This window comes from Heteronotia binoei, chromosome 9, assembly GCF_032191835.1.
Source record: "Heteronotia binoei isolate CCM8104 ecotype False Entrance Well chromosome 9, APGP_CSIRO_Hbin_v1, whole genome shotgun sequence".
Classification (NCBI taxonomy): domain Eukaryota; kingdom Metazoa; phylum Chordata; class Lepidosauria; order Squamata; family Gekkonidae; genus Heteronotia; species Heteronotia binoei.
This window is the reverse complement of record NC_083231.1, coordinates 6789764-6815560: the sequence shown is the minus strand read 5'-3', so window position 1 is coordinate 6815560 and position 25797 is coordinate 6789764. Positions and strand designations below refer to the sequence as shown.

Below are 25797 nucleotides of genomic sequence, written 5' to 3'. Positions count from 1 at the left end.
GGTGGCCAAGCAACAGCTCAATTCCGCCAGGCATGCCGGCGACATTGCAGCAAAAACTCTCACGTCAGCTGTCACACTAAGGAGGCACTCTTGGCTTAGGTCCACGGCTCTGCAGGCTGATACCCAAGCATACATTGAGGACTTGCCGTTTGACGGGAAGGGGCTGTTCAGTGCTAACACTGATACAGTCCTGCAGGAAATGGATAAAAGCATCCGCACATCCAGAAACCTTGGGGTACCAGCTTCCTCTAGGCAGCAAAGCAAACGTTCCTGGTCGCGAGCTTGGCCTAAGAAGTCTTTCCCCAAGCAGTCGACTGAGCAGCAGTGGAGGCCTAAGTCCACAGCTCCCTTCTCCAAACCACAGTACGGCAACAAGTCTAAGTACTCCCCAACCTCTTCCCAATCGTCTCGCCAGAAGGGAAACCGACAACCTAAGCAGGGACTTTGACTCTGTTCTCCCTTCTTGCACCCGCCCTTGCTCCTTTTTGGACCGCACCCGGCTCTGGCCTTTTTACAACGCGTGGGCAGCAATAACATCAGACCAGTGGGTTTTATCGATAGTCCGGCTGGGCTATCAAATAGAATTCCAACAGGAACCAAAGGTTCCAACATTCGTCTACACCACTCCGTCTCCGACGCTTCAAAAAGAAGTAACTGCCCTCCTTCAGAAAGAGGCCATAGAACGGGTCCCGTCGGACCAATTAAGACTGGGGTTCTACTCCCGCTATTTTGCAGTCCCCAAGAGGGATGGTGGTCTCCGGCCCATCATGGACCTGCGGGGCCTCAACCTGTACATACCACACCAAAAGTTTCGCATGACGTCGCTACCCAGCATACTTCCGTTGTTGAATCTCGGGGATTGGATGGCGACCCTGGACCTGCAGGACGCTTACTTTCATGTAAGCATCCACCCATCCCACAGGAAATTCCTCAGGTTCGCCATCGGGACTATGCATTACCAGTACAGGGCCCTCCCATTCGGGTTGTCGACGGCCCCCAGGGTCTTTACGAAGATCATGGTAGTGGTAGCGGCTCATCTCAGACTACAGGGTGTAGCGGTGTATCCGTACATCGACGACTGGCTTCTGGTGGCCGAATCAGAGGCCAGTCTTCTCCGGCATATCACAATGACTCTTTCCCTTCTAGAAGAGCTCGGCCTGAAGGTGAATGCAGCGAAGTCCTGTCTCCAGCCCTCCCAGAGGGTACACTTTATAGGGGCTATCCTGGACACGCAGTTGTGCAAGGCCTTCCTGCCAGAGAAGAGGGCGGAGGACATCATGGACTTGGTGCAGGTTTTCCTGGAGAGCGAATCGGTCACGGCCCTTCAGGTGCAGCGGATGCTGGGCCTGATGGCATCCACTACAGCGGTGCTGACCTTTGCCAGGTTCCACATGCGGATCCTTCAGCTGTGGTTCCTGGGGGTCTTCAACTGTGTGCGAGACTCCCCTCGTCGCAGACTATTTCTTCCCGAAGGTGTGCTCAGGACTCTGCTCTGGTGGCAGCACAAGGGCAACTTGTTACAAGGGGCCCCCTTCCACAAACCACGCCCGACTGTCACTCTGACCTCGGATGCGTCCCTGTGGGGGTGGGGAGCACATGTAAGCGGACTATGTGTGGGCGACAGATGGCCCAAGGACCATTTGCAATACCACATCAACTTCCTGGAGCTACTGGCGATCCATCATGCGCTCCTTTCTTTTCGGCACCTGCTGGCGGGGCAGACGGTTGCGGTTCTGACGGACAACACCACGGCACTTGCGTACATAAACCGTCAGGGCGGCACAGTGTCTCGGAAACTTTGCCTTCTAGCCTTGCGGATCTGGGAGATCTGCAGAGGGATGGACACGAGTCTGGCTGCAGCCCATCTGCCGGGAGATCAGAACGGGTGTGCAGATTTTCTCAGCCGAGGAGGCGCTTCCATACACGAATGGGAGCTCAACTGGACCCTCTTACAACCTGTCTTCCAGAAATGGGGGACTCCGGACATCGATGTCTTCGCCACCCGCGACAACAGGAAGTGCCGGCAGTTCTGTTGCTGGGGGGGGAGGGACCCCCTGTCGTTGGGGGACGGACTATTGCTACCCTGGGACAATTGCTATGTCTACATGTTTCCCCCGATCCCTCTTCTTGTTCGGGTGGTACAAAAGATATACAGGGAGCGCCCGAACGGTGTCCTAATCACTCCATGGTGGCCCAGGCAACACTGGTTCACCCACATCCTGCGGTTGTCCAAAGGAGTCTTTCACCAGTTTCCCCCTGTGCCAGATCTACTGCTCTCAGAGCAGGGACGAGTGGTCCACCACGATGTTCCACACCTCAAGTTGACGGCGTGGAGACTCCCATGACTGCACTGTCGGAAAGGGTTCAGCATGTGCTACTCAACTGCAGACGGGAGTCTACAAGGAAGTCTTATGCCTATAAATGGACCTGTTTCGTTCACTTCGTCTCTGAGACCGGGGGTGACCCCAGAACGGCAGGCCTTCCGGGCATCCTTGACTTTCTCCTTACCTTACTGGACAAGGGGCTGTCGGTGTCCTCTATTCGGGTATACCTGGCAGCCATCTCAGCCAATCACGAGCGCATTGAGGGCCACTCGGTGTTCGCTCATCCTACCACAAAGAACTTCCTTAAGGGACTGCTACGGCTGTACCCTGCAGTCAGGAAGCCGACCCCATCCTGGGACTTGCCGGGAGTTCTAAAAGCCCTTACGGGCAAGCCCTTTGAACCCATGGCCACGTGCTCTGTGCAACTGCTATCTTGGAAGACGGCATTCCTGGTAGCTATCACTTCAGCCCGGAGGGTGGGGGAACTGGCGGCACTACGCTGCGATGATCCCTACCTTCAGTTCCGACCAGACGGGGTGTGGCTACGCCCTGACGTGACCTTTCTACCTAAGGTGGTATCCACCTTTCATCTGAATAAGGACATTTGCCTACCAGTGTTCTTCCCGAATCCTTCAACAGATTCGGAACGTCGGCTTCACGCTCTAGATGTTAAAAGAGCGCTGTCTTTCTACCTACATAGGGTAAAACCTTCGCGTAAGGACCCTCGGCTCTTCATCTCTTATGCTTCAGCCTCGCTTGGACAGAAGGTCTCCTCGCAGAGACTGTCAAAATGGCTGACAGAGACTATCAAACTCTGTTATCTCGTACGGAAGCGGCCTCTGCCGGGACCGGTCAAGGCTCACTCCACAAGGGCTATGGCCACCTCTGCGGCGTTTATGAAGGGGGTGCCATTACGAGACATCTGCAAGGCGGCCACCTGGTCTTCTCCGCATACGTTCATCAGGCACTATGCGCTGGACCTCCGGTGGAAGCATAGTTCGTCTGTGGGCCGTGCAGTTTTGCAGTCGATGACCTGTTGACGGACCGTGCAACCCTCCTCCAGGTAGCCTGCTAGCTTGCTAATCTCCCATAAGTGTGATGCACAGAGACCACGAAGAAGATAAACAGGTTTCCTACCTGTAACTGATGATCTTCGAGTGGTCATCTGTGCAGTCACACTACCCGCCCACCTTCCCCTCTGCTGCGGGTCCGTCTACAGGGCTTCTGCAGCGGTCAGAAGGAACTGGCGGGATGTCCGCTCCTGTCCTGGTGGGCATGCGCAGGGAGGGGAGTGCTTGCGCATGCGCACCAGGACGGGGGCGCGGAAATCCGCGGCTTTGAAGTTACCGACCGTGATCGGCGCCGGCGCCTTCTCCCATAAGTGTGACTGCACAGATGACCACTCGAAGATCATCAGTTACAGGTAGGAAACCTGTTTTCACTCAAGGCTCTGGCTCTGTGAAGAATTAACCCTTCACAATCCTTTATCTCTCAGCACTTCTAAGCTTTTAAAAGTGCAGTCCATCACAGCAGGCCTAATCAAAATCTAATTTCTGGGCAGTGCAGAAAACAGCTAGAATCAAGTCCAGCAGCACCCTTAGAGACCGACAAGATTTTTTTGGTATAAGCTCTTGAGAGTCAGAGCACTGCGCGTCTGTAAAGAATATTTGTAGACACATGTCCTTGAGCATATGCATGTGGTGAATTTGTGCTGCCCAGTCCATTGCATGTTTCCTTGAAAGTAAGTTCTAGTGTGTTGTGTGTTACTTACAAGTAAATGCACACTGAACAGCATTTTTAGGGTGCCAGGAACAAGCACACTTTAATCATGGTCATAGTAGTTTGATTTTCTTTTCAAACGGATCGTTTTTGTAAGGGGCTTGAAAATGACGGAGAGGCAACCTAGTAGAAGAGGAGGATAAAGTTATTTTTTTTAAGCCTGGTAAGAATTGTAGAAGGCATTTTTTCAGGTAAATTTGGAAGGCCATAGAAGAGTGATAGGTGTAGTCTCCTAGAGGAAGCACCAAGTGCGCTCCTTTTTTGTATCTGTCCCTTGACAAATGAAGAAGTGTGGCTGTCTTTGGAAGAAAAATGCTAAGAAATTAGCTGGAAGGATAATGGCTGCAATGCAGATGCCTCTAGAGTGGGGGGGGGAGCACATGCTAGGATTTGAAAGCTTGAAATAGTGTTTCATTTGTATTAATTAAAAAATATATACTGATTAGAAAAGCTTTTAGTGTGCCTGAAGGGAAGCCAGACTCCTTTCAGAATTGTTATTGGCCCTTGACTGAAAAGGAAATTCAAGAGGTATCGGTAGAATATATATCTTTCTTACCTTTATTTAAGGCAGACAGAAAGACAGAACCCTGCAAGCTATTCTGGGTTCATAGGGCTGTATGCCAATGAAAGACTTCACAGGTCTACCCAGTGTTGCAGGTAAAGATGGCCATTACTGAGTCTGAACTTAAACTGGCATGACTAGTCAGTGCCCTGCTCTCCCAGCAAAGAAGTTAAAAGGATGCTGGTATAGTTATGACAGCCGCTGCCAAAGCATCGCATTCACCAGCTGCCAATCCCAGTGCCTTTCCTGACAACACTCCCACAATTCCACGAATAGAAGACACTTATTAGGAAGAATGATATTGGGGACCTCCTAGGAACATCATTCCATACATTCCACTACACCCACACATGAGACACAACCTGAAAGATGTCAAAATGCCAGTTGTTCAAGTGAGATGGTAAGCAGCTTGTTCCTGCCATGCAGGGATGTTGGATGAAGAAGCAAAGATTGTTTTTTTTCTTGCCAACCACAAAAGGTAGTCTCTATCTCTGTCCTTTTTAAAATAAAGATTTGTGTGCACACTGTGTAACCAACCTTGAGTCAACAGAAGCTGACTATCAGGAAACTGAGCTGCAGGCTTGTCAGGATTCATAGTCAAAAGCTGGTGCAGAACCACTGATGACTCCAACTCTGGATCAGCAGGTGAACCTCAGTTGGCCTTTCCCATCCCATCATATCAACTATACCCTTAGAGTGTTGCAGATGAAGGCTAAGAACAGAGCTACATACAAGATGGCGAAGTGCACGTCTCCTGGCCCAACACCAGCTGCTTTCTGTTAACAAAGTTGAGTAATTGCAGAATTGCTTCTGAGGAGCTAGCTGCAAGTCTGACCCTTAGGTGGGCAGCTATAAAACCAGCCAAGAGAAGCTGTTGGGCTTGGATGTAATGTGTATGTTAGACACTAAGCCACCACCTCTGCCTTGCCTGATTCTTGGAACTGGATGTTGGACCGAACAACTCTGCCTTGCCTGAATTCTGGAACTCTGACCTTGGACTGAATAACTTGAGCTTGCCTGGCCAGTTTGGTGTAGTTGTTAAGTGTGCAGACCAGGGGTGGCCAAACTTGCTTAATGTAAGAGCCACAGAATAAATGTCAGATGTTTGAGAGCCGCAAGATATGAACTTAAGATGTCGGGGAGCCATAAGACAGGAAGGTAGGCAGGCAAATAAATGGGGGAGAGAGAGGTGGAAAGAAAGCATCTTTAACTTTAAATGCATTCTCCAAGCTACCAACTGGGTTGGCTTGGAGAAGTTATTTAAAGAGAGAAATGCCTTCTCCAAGCAGGCCAACAGGACACTAGGGGGTTCAAGAGCCACACAATATATGTCAAAGAGCCACATGTGGCTCCCAAGCCACAGTTTGGCCACCCCTGGTGCAGACTCTTTATTTGGGAGAACCAGGTTTGATTCCCCTCTCCTCCATATGCACCTGCTGATGTGACCTTGAGTTAGTCAGAAGTTCTTGCAGAGCTGTTCCTTTGAAAAACAGTTTCTGTCAGAGCTCTCTCAGCTCCACCTACCTCACAGGATGTCTGTTGTGGGGAGGGGAAGGGAAAGGAGATTGTAAGCCGCTCTCAGACTCCTTCGGGTAGTGAAGGGTGGGGTATAAATCCAATCTCCTCCTCCTTCCCTGACCTTGAACTGAACGATCCTACTCAGAGCCTGCAAACCGGGACAGCAAGGCAGAGAGCAAAGAAAAACATAGTAGTCATTATATGGAAAAGTTGGAGATAATTTTAGATGATGCACTAGATACAGATCCATAAATCCCACACTGGGTAATATTTCTTAGTGGGTGGGAGGCATGGATTCCCCCCCCCCCCTTTGACAAACGTTGCCATTTCGATGGCAGTAAACTTGTCTTCTGTCAGTTCTAGGATCCTCTCCTGGATAGCCCAATACAAGTAGCCATTCTGGCCCGTTGCAGAAAAAATCAAAATAGGCCCTGTAACACGATCTTCCTATGGTTAGTCATTTTATCATTACGTCTCTGCCTGACAAGTTGTCACAAGAATAAGATTCTGAAGATGACTGTGCTGATCCTACATTTACAAGTTTTGTTTACTTGCATTACAAGTGATTTTTTATTTATCAACAATAAAACACTTTACCAACATGATGAAGCTAAGTATTCCGTTAATATACTAGTCTAACATTTCTGCCAGAATTTTGCCTCTTTCACAGTTCTCGATAATTTAATCTTTGAATCTACTGTTAGAATATGTTGCCAAGTGTACTGTTTGTTTGCTGGAAGCTGCAATGTGATATATGCTGAGAAAACACTTTTAAAACAGGAACAGTGTCGTCTTGTCTGTTAAATAGTGACTGAATAGTTTTTCACAGACATTGCTTAAAATCCCAAGAAAATGGACTTGGTTTTAATCAAGTATTTTAGTTTGAAATTTGTATTTCCTAAAGAAGCATGCATATTACTAACTGGTTGTTAGTTATGGTATAGTGAGCATCGTTCATCCAATATTAAACATGTTCAACATAATGTTTTTTATGAGACAAAGTCAATATCCATGCTGTTTCGTTGGTAGTTGAGTCTGCTGTGGCAGGGAGGGTGAGATAGAAGTCAAATAAATAAATAAATCTTTGGAATTTGAGAAACCTGGACATGTTGCATAGTTTAAGTAGGATACATGGTTTTAAACAGGAGCACATCTTTAAAAGAAGCTTTTTTCTTTGTCTGGTGTTTAAAAGAGGTTGTATTCAATTTTTAAGAGGCGGTATTCAATACCAATTGAGTTAACAGTGGGTGGGATCCAACCAGCTTTTCCATTGGTGGCAAAGAGAGCAGAGGCAAGTGGGCATATAGATGTTAAACAACATTGGAGAGAGGATTGCCCCTTGAGGAACTCCACACACCAGGGTGTGTCAGGATGAGACCCTCTCTCCCAGTACCACCCTCTGTCCCTGACCCTGGAGGAAAGAGGTAAACCACTTAAAGGTCACTCCATTAACTTCTATGTTGGTGAGGCAGTGGGTCAACAAATAGTGATCTACAATGTTGAACGCTGCTGTCAGGTCTAGTAATAACAGCAGTGTCAACGCCCCCCCCCTTAAATCCAGCTGCCTGCAAAGATCATCTGTGAGGGTGACCAGCACTGTCTCTGTCCTTTGACCAGGGTGGAAGCCGGACTTGGTCTATAAATGGGAGGGGAAAGTAGCTGTTTAATTTTATATATTTGAGTGTTATGTCCAGTAATTAATTAAATAATTACCATATGGCATTGTGTGTAGAATAGCCAGGAGATCCTAAGATTGTCTTGCAGCCAGAAGTTTTAGCATTATGCACCACTAGGTGGTGAGCTAGACTTGTTTTTAAGGCAAGAGGCATTTCAGAGGCAGTTTGCCATTGCCAGCCTCTGTGTCACAATCCTGGTATTTCTTGGAAGTTGCCCTTCCAAATACTATTCAAGGCTGACTTTGCTTAGCTTCTGAGATCTGTCCAGTCACAATTTGACATGGACATTTCATATTTCTTTAGCTCAAAAAAATGGCAAAGTTTTTTCTGCTTCAAAGGAGGGCAACAAAGGAGGGCAAAACAGCCATTGAGGCCTTTAATGCAAAGGTACTTCCACATATTTTATACTGTGTGGGTATTTTGATGTGTCTGGTTCTGTTCATTTCTCACTCTTGCTGTATCTCCATCAGATAGCTGGAGAATCATCATGTGGAACTGCAGCAAGACTAGAATCTGCGCAGTGCTTCCTGGAATCTAGGGCTTGACTTTGTGCTTTTAAACTGAGATTAAATTCTCATTTCAAAACTTAAAACAGCTTTCCAGAGTGATTAACTATAGATGTTGAAAAACTTGGGAAGATCCCTATAAGTGATCTCTCATTGGAAAAAAAAATACCTTCCTGACATATGTGCAGGATGCGGTAGCTGAAGCATTGTGAGCGCGTGCCCTGGGCTCAAGAGGAGACCATGGCCAATGATGGGGAAAGCTTCTGAGAGGAGAGAGGTCTTGTCTCCTGCCAGAGATCTTTGACATGAACACCTGAAGCAGCCTTTGATCCCTGAATTCAGACTGAGGTCAATCTAGGTTATTTGGATATTGTTGTGCTCTTGATCTGCAGTGGATGACTTTTGAATGACCAATTTATAGCCATAATGAATGATTATGTGTTAATCTGGAAGCAGTGTTTAAAGGTGGCATTTTTCTTAATCTCTCTCTTTTGTTTTGTCCACCTTTTTTCCTGTCTAGTTGATGATTTTTGGGATCTTCCTGTGCCTGGATGCTTTTCTTTATGTGTTCACGCTCCTTCCATTACGAGTTTTTTTGGCAGTGTTCAGATTCATCACATTGCCTTGCTATGGCTTACGGTAAGTTCCCTTTACTTTATAATAATGTTGACATGGTTTATAAAAAAACGTATTTTAAATTTGCCTATTTAACCGTGTTGCTTTTCAAGCATAAAATTGATTTGAAGGCGCAAGTAGTTTCAGGTTAAAGACACAAAGAGTCCTCAAACATGGCTTTAATTTCTGAATCCTCATGTGTGTCTGTATGGCACATAACATTAGACTTTGGTTACAAATGTAAGAGAACTTTTGGTTTTCCAAGGTAAGCCAAGGACTTGTTGGAAAGATTATCTACTTAAGATTCATGTGATTAAATTATGGCATTGAAATAAAATCAAGTTATTTATTTATACATGAAAATGCTACCTGGACACATTCACAGGTGCATAGATTTTCAGGCTTCAGAGGTGATCTGTCTCTGATACAGAAGATGAAAGTGGGTAAAAGGGGACTTTCTAGCAAGTGTTCAGAATGCTGATGCATATGCTAAAGCTCACAAATTACTTTGGGGCAAAATTTTGGGGATAACCATTTATAGTTCCCCATTGCATTTGCAGACTCAATTGTTTATAAGTGGAGATAACTCTGGAACATGCCTTTTCAGAGCAAATGGTATATCAGCATTCACAGCTTTTCAATTTTTCCTTTGTGTTTCAGCCCTCTATGACACTGAGTGGTAGAAAACAATTGAGCAGAGTACTAGTGAACAGCCCTTCTCTTTAATTTTTTGTTGTCGTTATCCAACGTGAATTGCTTAGGAAGCGTTTTCAGAAAGCTTATTTAATGTTTGTGATGATGTAGAATTAGCCCTCTCAGCCACCTGCATATCTGCATTATAATGAGAATTAAAAGCATACTTAAGAGTTACTAGCTAACTTAAAACTAACATAAAGGTCTTATAGATGACAGTTTTCTCCAGATTTCCCAGTAAACTGGGTGTGATGAATAGAAATAACCATTTCTGAAGCAGCAGCAGTTTGCCGCAGTGCAAATTTTACTTCTCCCCACTCCTCCAGATTTTCACTGGGAGCAGAAACATGTCAAAATTCCCTTTCCCGCTGTGTGGGCAGATACAGCTTATTTACAAAGCGGCTTCATGCAAATAGTTTGTCTGCATTCAACCTCTTCTTGCCTCTGCGGAGGAAAGACTGGGTTACAGATGGTTCTTCATCTTTCGTAATCCTGGTTGTAGATACAGAAATGATCTCAGTATCCTGCTGGAGACGCCCAGACAGTGGGGATGCAGGTCACAGCTTGTACAGGAGTGAAAATAAATCTGCTACTGAAGTCAACAGATAACAGATAAGATTTCAGTATCCTCAGGGGTATGTAAAGATCTCGGGTACCATCCAGATCGATTAAAATTAGTGTAAATTTTCCTGTTGACATTGGTAGGATTGTCAGGTTTTTTTAAAAGCCAGTTTAAAAGGCAACCTGCTTGGCGTCACACCCTTTCCAATCCATTGAAGTCAAGGGACTTAGAAAAGGGTGTAGCTCTGCTGCTTTTAGGATTGCACTGTGCATTTTAGGTTCCTTCGCTTAGATGCATATTTTGCTTCTCTCTGATCAACAGGTTATGCTTTTCCATGGTTACTTTCTTCACTGTTGTGTTATAAGAGAAGGGCCATGGGTCGATGCCGTGCATCTGCTTGGCACGCAGAAGGTCCCAGGTTCAATGGATCCCTGGTATTTCCAGTTAAAAGATCTGGTAGTAGGCAGTGTGAAAGATCATTCTCTGCCTGAGACCCTGGAGAACAGCTGCCGGTCTGAGTAGACAATACTGATCTTATGGACCAAGGTTCTGATTCAATATAAAGCAGCGTCATGCGTTCATGATAAATTAAATATTGTGTCTGTAGTAAAAAACAAACCCTGCTGCTTTTAGAAGAAGAAGAAGGTATTGGATTTATATCCTGCTCTCCACTCTGAAGAGTCTCAGAGCGGCTCACAATCTCCTTTACCTTCCTTCCCCACAACAGACACCCTGTGAGGTGGGTGGGGCTGGAGAGGCTCTCAGAGCAGCTGCCCTTTCAAGGACAACCTCTGCCAGAGCTACGGCTGACCCAAGGCCATTCCAGCAGGTGCAAGTGGAGGAGTGGGGAATCAAACCTGGTTCTCCCAGATAAGAGTCTACACACTTAACCACTACACCAAACTGGTTGTCAGTTTGTCATGTTTTAAGCGTAAAAATGCTAAAGGAACATATATTCAGCTTGAGTATGCGTAGGTATGCTAAACTAAATGCCACTCCAAGAAGGGCTGAAATAACGAAAGCCTGTTGACAGCAGATGGGTTGCTTGTCTTCTTCCTGTTCTGTGTGAGTATTCCTCCCTTTGACTGGTTTGAGCTGTATGAAAGGTCTTTCTATAGCTGCCGCATCATATTCCATCCTATGTAGAACTAAAAAGTGCTCCTCCCTTCATTCTGATTTTTTTTTTTCAATATCTCAACAGAGAGACTGTCTCCTATATCTCCATCCTTTGTTTTGTGCTTTGTTTATTCGAAATTGTTCAAAACAGAGATTATATTCCCTCAGGTCGTATTCCTTTGAAAGCATAAAACTCCTACCTACACTCATCCTTAATTCACAGCACCATGAATGGTGAGGAACAGAAACTGAGGCTCAACAAGGAGTGTTATTTCAGCATGTTGTCTCTCAGGCCAGGACACCTTTCCCCATCCTCCTCCCTCCAAAAAAGAAAGATAATTTGGGGGATTCCTTCATAGCTAGGATTGTTTCCTTTCCTTTTCTCTTTGTATGAATTTGGCTCGTTTGTTTGTTTGTTAATTTGAGTTTCGCAAGCCTGCCGGAAAGTCCCACTTGGGTAACTTGAGCTAGCTGTGTGTATATGCAATATCCCAGTTTCAATAAATGTTCTATTGTGCCAGAATTAGTGGCTGAAATCATGGAACAAAGACTTAACTGGTGTCTTCTGTTGCCTCAGTATTTAAAAGCACTGCCAAATCCAGAGCTTCAGAGGATCAGGCTTGCTAAATTTGGCACATCTGACTTCCTTAGGCTTTGATACGATACCAGTCCTGCCCAGTCCAGATAGCCGACTAGAGTCCAGCAGTTACTGCAAACCTCAGAAGTGAATATTTTGAAGTGCTGACACCCAAGGCTGGTTAAGTGATGCATGCGTCACAAGTTGGATTCGGTGTCCCTTGACCCGACTCACAATCACACATTCATAGGAGAACTTCCGTCAGAAAGCATTCTGTTGGCTCTGAGCATTGCAAGGGGCCAAGGGGGGGGGGCTCTTTGCTCCTCTTTGGGCTACAAAACAGGTTCTAAGATGAGCCCCCCTTTGGACATGTGACTGAGTTGGGCTGGAGAACAGCTGAGTCAACTTGTGTCATCTTGAATTGTTTAGCTGTGTTTAGGCACCCTTGGGAGGTCCACTGCAGTTCATAGAAAACCATCAGTGTTCTTTCCAGGGTCAATTAGTTATTATATCTCCGCTCTGCCCCGTGACCTGTGGGCAGTCTACATCTGTTTCATTTTAAACATATTGATTAATGTCCCAAAAGGATACGGTACGCTAACTTTTGTCATGAACAGGGTATTACAGCCACAGATGGTAGCAGGCAAATGGTAGACTCCACTGCCCCCTCCCCTTTGTTATTTCTTGGGGAAAAGGTAATCCTTAATTAATTTTTTCTTTGTGTCAAGATTTGTCTTCCTTTAAGTATTTTTGAATACGGGTTTTGTTAACTTTACTGTGATCCCAAAGGCATAAAATTAATTTGTGTAATCCTTTATTTGGATCAGTTCTGCATCCTTTATATCAACTGCATGCATACTGTTGTCTGCAGCAGTATATGGTATCTGTTTATAAATACTGTCCTTTGTTGGAGACTATAGGACTTTCATACTTCCAGCAAATAATATGAACATCTGTTCCGCTAATTCCACAGAGGAATGATAATAAGAGGCTTTTAATAAATCTTAATGGAAATACAGTCTTCTCTGGGTTCCTCCCCACCCCCATATCTCATAGTTCAACTTTTGACAAAAGAAAATATGAGATTCTGCTGGACTTAGATCTAATTTCCTTTTTGCTGAGGATATAGCTTCAGGATTTAGGCAAATAATGATCATTCCTTTCATCACCAAGGGGGAAAATATACTTTTCCTGCTGCCACTGTATGCTCTACATGAGGGAAAAACAAGAAAACTTTCAGAAACACTTTCCCTCTTTTTTTTTTCCAATATGGTCAACGTACGTAGAGTAGCAACATTACAACCTTCTTTCTCTCTCTTTCTCTTTTATTTCTTGTAAATCAGACTGAAGGGAAGAGCACTTTCAGTTCCTTTATAGGATGGAATGTGATGTCACATGGGACTTCTCCATGGTGAGTAAATCCTGATTTTTCTTTTATCCTATCTGCTAAAACGACATCTCCACACAAACTCATAGGGTTTTTTTTCTATTAAAAAGATGGAAGAATCAAATTATTCACTGGTAGGGAATGGATGCCAGCCTCCGAGTGGGACCCGGAGACCCCCCGCCCCCCAGAATTACAGCTCATCTCCAGACTGCAGAGTTCAGTTTCCTGGAGAAAATGGATGCTTTGGAGGGGGACTCCATGGCACTGTACCCCTCCGAGGTAACTGTCCTCCCAGGGCTCCACCCCCAGATCTCCAGGACTTTCCCAACCTGGAGCTGGCAGCCCCACCCTTCTATCCCGAGCCAGTGGCCAGGGGGGACCTGCAGCCCTATTGACCAGTATACTTGTGTTTATAAGTTGCTCCAGAATCTACTAGTGGAAGAGATTTTGAAGGAAACCAGATACCATCCATGATAGATAGAGTTTATCTTCCTTTTCCCCCACCCCCAAATATGGATATAAATGGTTAAATCAGAGCATGTTCTCATATTAAGTTTAAGAAGTGGGTATCATTCAAATTTCTCAACAAATCATGTAATTTTTCTTAGTTTATTGGAAGTTTGTGTTTTAAAATTGTAAGTGTTATTGCCTGGCTTGTAAATATCCTGGTCTCAGGGATAAAGTAAAAACAAAAAACACTCAACCCCAGAAAACAGAAAATGTAAAATTTCTGAAAATTTTGGAGCTGCTTTCTGAAGAAAAGCAGAAACTTTTGGAAAAATTTGGAACATATGCTATCTTTACATTTGTGACAAGGCTATCCTTGCTTTCTTGTCAACACTAAACATTTTAATAACATAAAATGCATATTTTATAACTTTGTATATGAAATTATTTATGCATAGTTATTAAATTTAAAAGTATATATACCTTAGTTTTCTATAAGCAATATTTCAATAGACCCAGTATTAGAAGGGGGAGAGCTGTAAACAGATGAACCCTTAGTTTTGCATGCTTTCGTTATCAGAGAGATTGGGGGGTGGGGAGTAAAAAATATAGTGCCCACCTTTTGTAGTAAACAAATGAAAGTGCAATTGCTCATAAAACTGATCTTCAATAGTGGATTTATTTATTTTATTGACAAGGTTTTTGCTCTGCCTTTCTGCTCTCATATGGCCACCAGGGTTGGTAACAAATTAAAACATACAAATTAAAGTCTCATCTAAAAAGCCATTAAACTCAGCATAGAAATACACCCTTAACATTAGCTAAAACCAGAGTTTTAAATGAATAAAAGGTAAAGGTAGTCCCCTGTGCAAGCACCAGTTGTTTCCGACTCTGGGGTGACATTGCTTTCACAATGGTTTTACGGCAGACTTTTTACGGGGTGGTTTGCCTTTGCCTTAAGAACATAAGAACATAAGAGAAGCCATGTTGGATCAGGCCAAGAAGAAGAAGATGATATTGGATTTATATCCCTCCCTCCACTCCGAAGAGTCTCAGAGCGGCTCACAATCTCCTTTCCCTTCCTCCCCCACAACAGACACCCTGTGAGGTAGATGAAGATATTGGATTTATATCCCGCCCTCCACTCCGAAGAGTATCAGAGCGGCTCACAATCTCCTTTACCTTCCTCCCCCACAACAGACACCCTGTGAGGTAGATGAAGATATTGGATTTATATCCCACCCTCCGCTCTGAAGAGTCTCAGAGCAGCTCACAATCTCCTTCATCTTCCTCCCCCACAACAGACACCCTGTGAGGTAGATGAAGATATTGGATTTATATCCCGCCCTCCACTCCGAAGAGTCTCAGAGCAGCTCACAGTCTCCTTTCTCTTCCTCCCCCACAACAGACACCCTGTGAGGTAGATGAAGATATTGGATTTATATCCCGCCCTCCACTCCGAAGAGTCTCAGAGCGGCTCACAATCTCCTTTACCTTCCTCCCCCACAACAAACACCCTGTGAGGTGGGTGGGGCTGGAGAGGGCTCTCCCAGTAGCTGCCCTTTCAAGGACAACCTCTGCCAGAGCTATGGCTGACCCAAGGCCATTCCAGCAGGTGCAAGTGGAGGAGTGGGGAATCAAACCCGGTTCTCCCAGAGAAGAGAGCTATGGCTGACCCAAGGCCATTCCAGCAGGTGCAAGTGGAGGAGTGGGGAATCAAACCCGGTTCTCCCAGATAAGAGTCCACACACTTAACCACTACACCAAACTGGCCAATGGCCCATCCAGTCCAACACTCCGTGTCACACAGTGGCTGAAAAAAAATTTATATATATATATACACACACACACACACACACTGTGGCTAATAGCCACTGATGGACCTCTGCTCCATATTTTTATCTAAACCCCTCTTGAAGGTGGCCATGCTTGTGGCCGCCACCACCTCCTGTGGCTGTGAATTCCACATGTCATCTACACTCCCCTCCACCCAGCAAGCTAGGTACTCATTTTACCAACCTTGGAAGGATGGAAGGATGAATCAACCTCGAGCTGGCTACCTGAACCCAGCTTCCACTGGGATCGAGCTCAAGTAAATAAAAGCAACAGTTAAAACATCAGGGAGGGAGGGAGGGAGGATTGCCTACTGAATGCTGAGGGAGGCAAAAGAAGTAGAGCAAACAGAAGGGGACAGACGGATTACCTCGGGGAGAGAGTTATCACACAGTTTATAGCATTTGAATTGTGAAGAAAATTAGTCCCATTGTGTCGTATATGTATGGTGCGTACAGGAATTATTCGCTAATACTGTAGATTGTTTCCCATTTTGAGTTACTAAAACCTTATTCTCAAAAAGTATTTCACTCATTCTGAAAGAAAATATTTCCCAGGTGCTTTTCAGTGCTCTCCAGAATTCCAGTTTGACACTTGGATAAAACTGAGGTGGGGGGTGGGGTCCTGTGAAGTTGGAGCGAAACAGAAAGACAACACCTCTAGGAACCAAGAGGGAAGATTTCTATATTTTGCGGCGGGGGGTGGTGGTGGTGGAGGGGATGCATCTTAAGAGTTTTGATTTCCTAATGACTCAGATTTGTTAATATCTGTGGTAGTAAAAATTATTGGGGGCTAGGAATGTAGTTCAAATTCAAATAAAGGTAAATATAAGAAGCTGATATGTAAAAAGACAGTGTTTCACATATTGTAGGGCCATTTGACTAGAGAATATCTACAATACTTTTTGTTATAGTTGCCAAATGATTTTATTTTGTACTTGAAACAAATCTTGCCTCTTGTTTAAAAAAATGACACTTCAGCAGGAAAGCGTATTAAGTAAATCACAGAATACTACTACCACATGGAATAATAATATATAGGTTTTTTATTCTTGAAGGGGCTCTTTTTTCACATGACAGAAATAAAACATTAAAAATAAAAATACCGTGCACAGAATATTAAACTATGGTGATGATTTTAAAAAACAGACATCACCTATTTTTAAGATAAATATATGTACCTTGCAATAATATTGCGTGAGACCCTATGAATTAATGACCTTCATAAATCATGATGCATTTTCTCGTTTTGGCTTATATGTATTTTTCTGTTATTTTGAGACAGCTTTCAGCAAGGCCTAAGAATGAGGTTGGTGTGGATTTTTCTTTCTTAGCATGTACTTGTGCTGTCTGTGTGCATGTAGTTTTGTTAATCAAAGTGCAAACAATGGAAGGAACTCCCTTGTTAAAAACATCTCTAGTGCATTGTGCATGCTTTAAATTGTCAGACTACCAAGAAACCTGCTCTGAAAGGCCCACTTAATGTACCCTGGGCTACAAATTCAAGGTTGCAGCTGAGTTTATATTTTGCAAGGTGTGATGCCTGCGACCCAGCAGTAACTGTACATGGATGATGCATGTGTTTCTAAACACGATGTGTCTAGGTCACACATTATGTTCTCAGTGTGCCATTAAAACATAGGTTACATCTAAAATTTTAACTTACGAATTATCAAATGTATTACTCTTTGAGGAAGAAATCAAATGAAAGCAGATATAAGAAAAGCAGGAAGCATTTGAACCAGGCTTGCTTAGAACTAATTGACTGTCATTTCTCTGACTCTATACAAAACAAGGCTAGGTATTTCTAACCACTTTCCCACCAAGTGTAGACCAGGGTTGTAGATTTTCTGTGTATCTGCTGCATAGCGATGCCAGCCTCCAGTTGGGACTTGGGGATCACCAGGAATTACAGCTCATCTCCGGACTTCATAAATCAGTTCCCTGGGGGGAAGTGGATGCTTCGCAGGGTGGTCTCTGTGACCCTGTACCCCACTGAGGTCCCTGTCATCTCTGGGCTCCATCCCCCAAATCTCCAGGAGTTTCCTGACACTTCCCCCAATCACCCATTAAGAACATAAGAAGCCATGTTGGATCAGGCCAGTAGGCCATCCAGTCCAACGCTCTATGTCACACAGTGGTGATGAGGGAGATCTGGCAACCATACTGCTGAGGGAGGAGATGGCAGCATTAGTGTAGCTAGGCATTGTGGCTGCGCAGGTACTGAAAGCAAAGTGGGAAAGAAGGTTCTCAGCCAGCCTGGCTTAGGTGATGCAGAAACCAATAACAGCCAAAGCGGTACAGGGTTGACTATCTACATCTGTATTCTTCCACCTCTTATTAATATTGTTCATACCTAACTTCCCACCCACATGTGAAACAAAAGTGCAACTTTTTTTAATGCATGTTTCAGTTTTTTAGAATTTTTTGTACGTATTTAAGCTCTGGGTTCGATTGTTTTAAGGATGTGTTTTTTAAAGACGTTACTTTATTACGTATGTATTGTTAACCAGATAAAGAAAAAGGCAGACTCTCAAAACAATGAACAAACAAGTGTGACAGCACAAAAGGGAAGACTTATACAGCTGAAAGCCTAATGGCTTCATGCAAGAGAGAAAGAAGCACATTTCTTATCAAAGATTTCAGGTTTTCACGGCTGGTAACATCATTAGGGTTTGTAGAATCTTTCGGGATCAAGTGCCGTGTTCTACTGGAGAAAGTTTTCCTTCCAGACGTTTCGTTCTCAGCTGCGGGGTTGCTAAGTTTCGTGCAGTAATTATCAAATCACAGGAACTTCACTTAAATTTGAATTTTTACTATTGTATTTTACACCTGATTGAATTGTAAGCAGGTCTAAAAGACCTTAATAAATAACTACTGCTGCTGCTACCACTCACTGTTAAATTTCTTAAATAGATAGCTGAACTTTTAAAAATTCAAATTTGACATTAACAATACTAAAGATGTTCCTTTCCGTACTGGAGGGGTGGTAGTGTTGTTGCTGTTGTGGTTGGTTGTTGCATTTTGTTTTGAGGAGAAAAGTTGATAAGAGTTGATAAGACCTGGATCTGGCCAGTTGCTGGGGGGGATCGGGCAACCCTAGTTACGAGCCACCCTGTGGATACAGTTTGGATGTGCAATATAAGCTTTTGAATGACTATTGAAATCCCCCCCTCTCCAAACTGCCCCCCTGACCAGGAGGGAGGGTGATTTGAAGGTGAAAAACTTCTCCCTTCCCCTCATAGAGATGTTGTGTTCTTCAAGCTTTTGTCTTATGTTTTCTAATTATTGCATGTGTACATGTTCTTCTCGACCAGCAGATGGAGGTAGAACTCTTACATGACGCATGCCCAACACTTTCTTGAAACAGAGGTATATCATAAGTAGCTCTGGTGTGGTAACCGGAGTGTTGGGCTGTTTGAAAAACTTCGATCTACATCACAACCTGGTCATATAAATCCATAGATTAGGAGATTGATGCATTTCCTTAGAAGGCAGCTTGATGGCGTTAGTTTGAATTTCTAGCTTTACCCATTCCTAAAACTAAGATGAATAACTACAATATTCATTTGGGGGAAAAAACCGCTAAGAACCTGGAAGCTTAACCCAAGGTATGTAGAAAGGGTTCCAAGGGGGCTGTGTTTTGAGGGAAGGGGCTGGGGCTCTGCTTGTTATGCAGAAGGTCCCAGGTTCAGTCTCTGGCTTCTCTAGGTAAAATGATTTGGCAGTAAAAGACCTCTGCATGAGACCCTGGAGAGCAGAGCCGCTGCCAGCCTGCGTAGAGACAGGACTAACCTTTGATGGACAGTTAAGGCAGGTTCCTGTGTTCATGAGGGTTGGATCCAGCCATGCTTTTTCATTCAGTCTTGGCTAGTTCTCCCTCTGAGGTGGAGGGCATCATGATGGGTGATTCCAAAAGTCCAATCATGGAGGCAGAGAACATTTTTTTTTTAACTTCCCTCTTCAGTTTCTAAACTTCCCTCTTCAGTGCCGCATTCACAAAGCAGGCAATGGTTGAGAAAGTTTGCAAGCAGCAACCTGATCATCTCTCCCCACATTTATTAGGCATTGCAAGATCAATACTTAACATTTGGCAGAAGAGTGCTACAACACATCCTATGTGAAGAAGATGATGACGACCCACTCTAAAACTGAGGACACTGCTCTGGGAGGCCCCGTCAAGGTGACCTCCGCTTTAGAGTGGGGAATGGACCATTGGATACTTACCATGAAGGGTCCTTCTCCTCTGAGGAAAGGAGGAACATCTTGCCCCTCCCAAAGTAATTGTCAAACTAGTTATTCAGTGGGTACACTTCTTGTCTCAATCGTATTATTTTTGCCTGTTTTCCCCTCATCTATTTATAGCTCTGTTCTTGTCCATGTGTTCTCTTTCCTAGAGTTTGCATTATAGTTTTACCTGCTTTCAGAGTTATCAAAACTGAAGTGGGTGACTTCCACAGACAAGAGACAGGAAGTGAAAAAAAATTGTTCCTACCTCCCTGATTGGACAGTGAGAATCACCCACCAAGATGTCTCCCTTTCCTCAGAGGAGAGGGACCCTTCATAGCAAGCATCCAGTGGTCCATTCCTTGCCTTTGAGACCGACATGACTTTTGTCCATGCAGGTCCGATGGCCTCAGCAGAACTGTTTTGATGGTTAATCTCTTCTCCCCTTTTCACCAGTGGAAAAGCTGACTGGCTCCATCCCCAAGTATCTGGGGAAGACAGAACTTGGTAATTGTGAATAAGGGGGCATCTGTCAACAGCACTTCTCTGCATAGCTGGCAGTTTTTAGTTGGCTCATAGATGAAAGGCTTGGGGTGAGGGGGTGGAGTGGGGGACTCTTAGTCATTTCTGAGCTTTGTGATGGGACATGGGGTAGAACCGGACATCACAGCAGCAATTCCATGGATTTAGTTTTCTGTTTAATGCATAAAGACAACAGGCAGTAGGGGGAATACGACAGTCAGTTGTCTACTTATTTGACTGCAATTCAGCATTGCCAGATGTTTTATGAATCCCAGGATTACTCTGTATGGGAGGAAGCATACTTCTGTTTCATTATGGCAGTGATCCCTATGCTTGTACCAATTGCTGTGTTTCCTGGCGTTTACGCCTTCGTTTCCCAAACCAAAGATCTTATCTTGGCTGTCCTCCTCTCATTGGAGCAAGAGTTGCTTCAGAATTTCTGGAGAGGCCTCGTCTCCTTTGTGTCTTTTTAGAGCACTCATAGAGAGCTGAGCTTCTTGTATTGTGCACTTGCTAAAAGTGGATGTATTTCCAAATGAGAAAAATTGGCCTGTCTGCTTAGCTGTCTTTAAAAACTATTTTTGTAGTTTCAGTTACTTTGTTTCATTTGTATCATTTTTTTAAAAAAAAAATTGCTAGCTTACCCAGAAGGGGATAAACTGGTGATCTTTTTAAAATTAATTAAACTAAGGTCCAGATGGTTACCTTGGGAGATAGGAAAGATCCTTTTATATGTGCACAGTTCTTCTTGTCTCCACACTCCATTTTTGTTTTAAAATAAACTTTTCCACCAACTGACTTGGGACTTGAAAATGTATACCTTTGTGTAAAACTATGGAGGGATGCACCTTTGGTTTTATTATACTATTTGTGCTCCTTGCTTGTTCTTTCAGGTTGTCAAAACACTGGCCTGTTGAACTAAGACTTTTAAATTCACTGTAAAACAAGGACTCTTTCTCCTGTCTGAATTTTGGCAGGGAAAACTTGTCAGGTGAGGGCTATACTCCCTGTAACTTTCATGGTAGTTTGATAGAAGAGCTAGTACAACTAAAGCAGGTTTGTTCTGTCTAGTACTCTTTAATCTCATCCTTCCATCTCCTTCCCATTTTATCCTCACCAAAATCCTGTGAGGTAGGTTGTGGAGAGAGGGAGGGGGGAGAGAGAGAGAGACAGACACCTACTTGACAGGTTTCAGAGCAGAGGGTGGATTTGAACCTAGATCCTAAGGGCACGTACCACTCCACCACACTGTCTCCCCTTTGAAACCATATGAACATATGAAGCTGCCTTATACTGAATCAGATTTTTGGTCCATCAAAGTCAGTATTGTCTTCTCAGACTGGCAGCGGCTCTCCAGGGTCTCAAGCGGAGGTTTCTCACACCTATTTGCCTGGACCCTTTTTTGGAGATGCCAGGGATTGAACCTGGGACCTTCTGCTTCCCAAGCAGATGCTCTACCACTGAGCCACCGTCCCTCCCCTTGTGGAGATGAACTCTGAAATGTCTAACTAAAATAAGTAGCTTTAATAACTAATTTAAACTAATTTAATTTAAACTTTTGTAACTTAATTGTAAAGCAGGAGAATGCACCTGATGAAAAAAGCATTCTTCCCTAGTAAAAGGCAGGATCATGCACTGAGATGCTAAGCAAGAAGATGAAAGTGTTGCCATTTTGCCCCTTTATGACTGACTGCTGAGTTATCCTTTGCATTTGTCTTTTAAAGAGAAATCATTACTAAAAATGAAAGGGTTTTGTATTTGAATATTTCGTTAAATTGCTGTGAAGGCTTCCAGCCTCAAAGAATTTTATTCATATCTTCTTGCATGGGTATGGTCAGGTCAAATTTTAATATAATAGATTTATAGTGAATTCTGATGGTACATGTATTCACACACTTTCAGAATGTAGATGTAAATGAACCACTTGCCCTGAGTTATCCATATTGTGGTTTAGTTCAAAAGGAGAACAGAAAGTTTAATCAGGCATACATGCAGCCTTGCAGAGGGTTACTATCAGAAGCAAAGGTGAAAAGGAAAGATTCACCCAACTGAATGCAGATTTCCAGAGAACAGCAAGGAACAATGCAAAGCAATAGAGGAAAATAATAGAATGGGAAGGACAAGAGATCTATTCAAGAAAATTGGAGAAATCAAGGGAACGTTTCGTCCAAAGATGGCCATGATAAAGGACAAAAATGGTAGGGACCTAATAGAAGCAGAAGAGATCAGGAAGAGGTGGCAAGAATACACAGAAGAATTATACAAGAAGGATCTCAATGTCCCGGACAACCATGACAGTGAAATCGATGACCTTGAGCCAGACATCCTGGAGTGTGAAATGGGCTATAGAAAGCATTACTATCAACAAAGTGAGCGGAGATGATGGTATCCCAGTTGAGCTATTCAAAGTACTAAAAGATGATGCTGTTAAAGTGATGCACACATTATGTCAACAAATTTGGAAAACACAACAGTGGCCACAGGATTGGAAAAGATCAGTTTATATTCCAGTCCCAATGAGGGGTAATGCCAAGGAGTGTTCAAACTACCGCACCATTTCACATGCCAGCAAGGTCATGTTAAAGATCCTACAAGCTAGGCTTCAGCAGTATGTCGATTGGGAATTACCAGAAGTTCAAGCTGGGTTTCGGAGAGGTAGAGGAACTAGAGATCAAATTGCCAACATTCGATGGATTATGGAGAAAGCACGGGAGTATCAGAAAAACGTCTATTTCTGCTTCATTGACTATGCTAAAGCCTTTGATTGTGTGGATCACAACAAACTGTGGCAAGTCCTTAAAAAGATGGGAGTGCCAGACTACCTCACATGTCTCCTGAGAAACCTGTATAAGGATCAAGAAGCAACTATCAGAACGGGATATGGAACAACTGATTGGTTTAGAATAGGAAAAGGAGTTCGACAAGGATGTATATTGTCACCCTGCTTATTTAATCTATATATGCAGAGTACATCATGCGAAATGCTGGCATGGATGAAGCACAAACCGGAATTAAGATTGCCGGGAAAAACATCAACAACCTCAGATATGCAGATGACACTACTCTAATGGCAGAAAGTGAGGAAGACCTAAAGAACCTCTTGTTGAGGGTGAAAGAGGAGAGCACAAAAGTAGGCTTGAAACTCAACATCAATAAAACTAAGATCATGGCATCTGGCCCCATCACACCTTGGCAAATAGAAGGGGAAGACATGGAAGTAGTGACAGACTTCACATTTCTGGGATCCAAGATCACTGCAGATGGTGACTGTAGCCATGAAATTAAAAAACGTTTGCTCCTTGGGAGGACAGATATGGTGAATCTGAGCAGAGAGAGAACTGCTCTTGAGAGAACAGCTCTTTGTAGAGGAGAGGGGAATCAAACCCAATTCTCCCAGATTAGATTATGTCAGGGCTTTTTTTGTAGAATTCATTGTATATTAGGCCACATTTCCTGCCGCCAAGCCAGACGGAATTGCGTTCTGCGTTTAAAAAGCCCTGGAGTCTGTGCACTTAACCACTACACCAAACTAAGCAGACCAGATTGCTCTGTATGCCATATTAGAATCATGTCTTTCAAACACTTTCTTAATTAAGACCAAGTATCAGTGTGCACTGTTCATGTTTTAACATTTAAAGAATGAAATAATTCAGTTTAATTTAGAAGTCGTAAACGTTGCCAAGCGCTCCTTGCAGAAGAAAAAGAAGATGGATGAAAGAGCAAAGGCTTTGACTCCTCCATAGGCTTATGTAATCTTGTGTGCTAGTGGAATGCTGCAGTGCCTGCACTGAAAGAACCAGGCTCACCTACGTCTTCTGGAGCTTGGGGTGGGGTGTTGAGGGGGATGGGGGCGTGGGGAGCTGAAGGTGCATGCAGGGAGCTGTGATTGATCAAATAGCTGTTAAGTTCAGCTACGGTCAAAACGGGTGAAACAAAAAAGGTGCGAGTGGCTTGAAGATGCCAAAAGAATAATCATGTCAATTGCATTAATTTGTAGAACATCCGTACGGCTACAATCTTAGTTTCCAGATTTCTTTTTTTTTAAAAGAACCCCTGCTTAGGTTCCATCTTCAGACTGTTTAAGTACCAGAGCTGCTTCCTTGCGTGTGTCGAGTCACCTCCAACTTAAAGGGGGAGCCCTGTGAATTAGTGTCCTCCAAAACATCCTGTGGTTAAAAGCCTCGCTCAGGTCTTGAAAACTGAGGCTTTCTTGAACATCTCATGTTGGGTCTTCCGCTTTTCCTGCAGCCTTTTCCTAGTTGGATCGTCTTTTCCAGCAAGTGTTGTCTTTTCATAATGTGACCAAAGACCAATAACTTCAGTTTCATTATTTTAGCTTTTAGAGGGAGTTTAGACTTGCTTTGATCTACATCCCACTGATTTTTTTTTTATGTTTTTGTGCTCCCTATATCTGTAACAGTCTCCTCCAGTATCACATGTCAAATGTAACTGTGGGGAAATTTCTCTGGCTTCCCAAATCTACACTTAACATGTTGCGACTGAGATTTTGTTAATCATCTCCCCGCTGATCATGCCTTGGATGTGCAAAAAACATTTCGGTGACTCTTGTATTCAAATCATTTTTAACATCATTTTTTCATTTCTTATTGTAGAAGAGTCTCATGCTAGGGGTAAGTTCTTGGAACAAGGCGCCAGCTTTTAATAATAATAATAATAATAATAAGTTTTTATTTATACCCCGCCCTCCCTGCCAAGGCAGGCTCAGGGCGGCTTACAAAGCATGATATAATATCATGGTATAACAATAAACAGATAATAAAATCAATCAACAACGGTATAAATACAATATATAAATTAATATTATATGGTATGAGAGGTTAGCTGGAGGCCAGACAGGACAGAACTAATACCTTAATGTAGCTTCATAATTGAAGGTTTTGGAGTGTCGTTTTCATCTTGGAGTAAAGAATTTCGTATTAGCAGTAAGTGGCTATGGTTTGTCATCTGCTGCTGTTTTGTCTCTTTGATGTATTTCAGCGACCGGCGATTGCTGCAGCCTGCTCAGGTGTGTGACATTTTTAAAGGCGTCATTTTGGTGATCTGCTATTTTATGATGCATTACGTTGACTATTCCATGATGTACCACCTGATACGGGGACAGTCTGTCATCAAACTCTACATCATTTATAATATGCTTGAGGTAAGTGTATCAAGCTCATCTCCTTCCCGAGTCAACATTCCATTACAATTTCAGTGCTTTTGGGCTCGGAAATTCTGGTAATTCTCTGTTGTCCCTTCTGCTGTGTCACCTCGTTTCATTTAGGGCAACAAAAAGCAGGAAGTTATGTTTGTGTGTCGCTCTTTTGACTATTCAAGCTTCATCTTCAGCATTCAGTGCATTCCGACATTGGGCCTGCTGCGGAGAGGGTTTTCCCTCCAGCTTAAAACTGGGTCTTCTGCTAAAAGGGGAGCTTGGCCTTCTTGGTGTATGGG

The 25797-nt window shown here is 43.7% G+C and overlaps 1 protein-coding gene across 2 annotated transcripts in view; it reads left to right on the top strand.

The window, feature by feature from the left end:
- Window positions 1-8885: 8885 nt before the first annotated feature.
- LOC132576907 (transmembrane anterior posterior transformation protein 1) overlaps window positions 8886-25797 on the top strand; it is a 42967-nt gene continuing 26055 nt past the window's right edge. Inside the window, exons 1-4 of one of the 2 annotated variants that reach the window (XM_060246186.1) lie at window positions 8886-9004; window positions 13272-13339; window positions 16880-16903; window positions 25342-25504. In XM_060246186.1, coding sequence (XP_060102169.1) covers window positions 13317-13339; window positions 16880-16903; window positions 25342-25504 — 210 coding nt within the window. In that variant the 5' untranslated portion in view covers window positions 8886-9004; window positions 13272-13316. The remainder of the gene's footprint in view (window positions 9005-13271; window positions 13340-16879; window positions 16904-25341; window positions 25505-25797) is intronic. The other variant, XM_060246187.1, reaches the window with a different exon arrangement.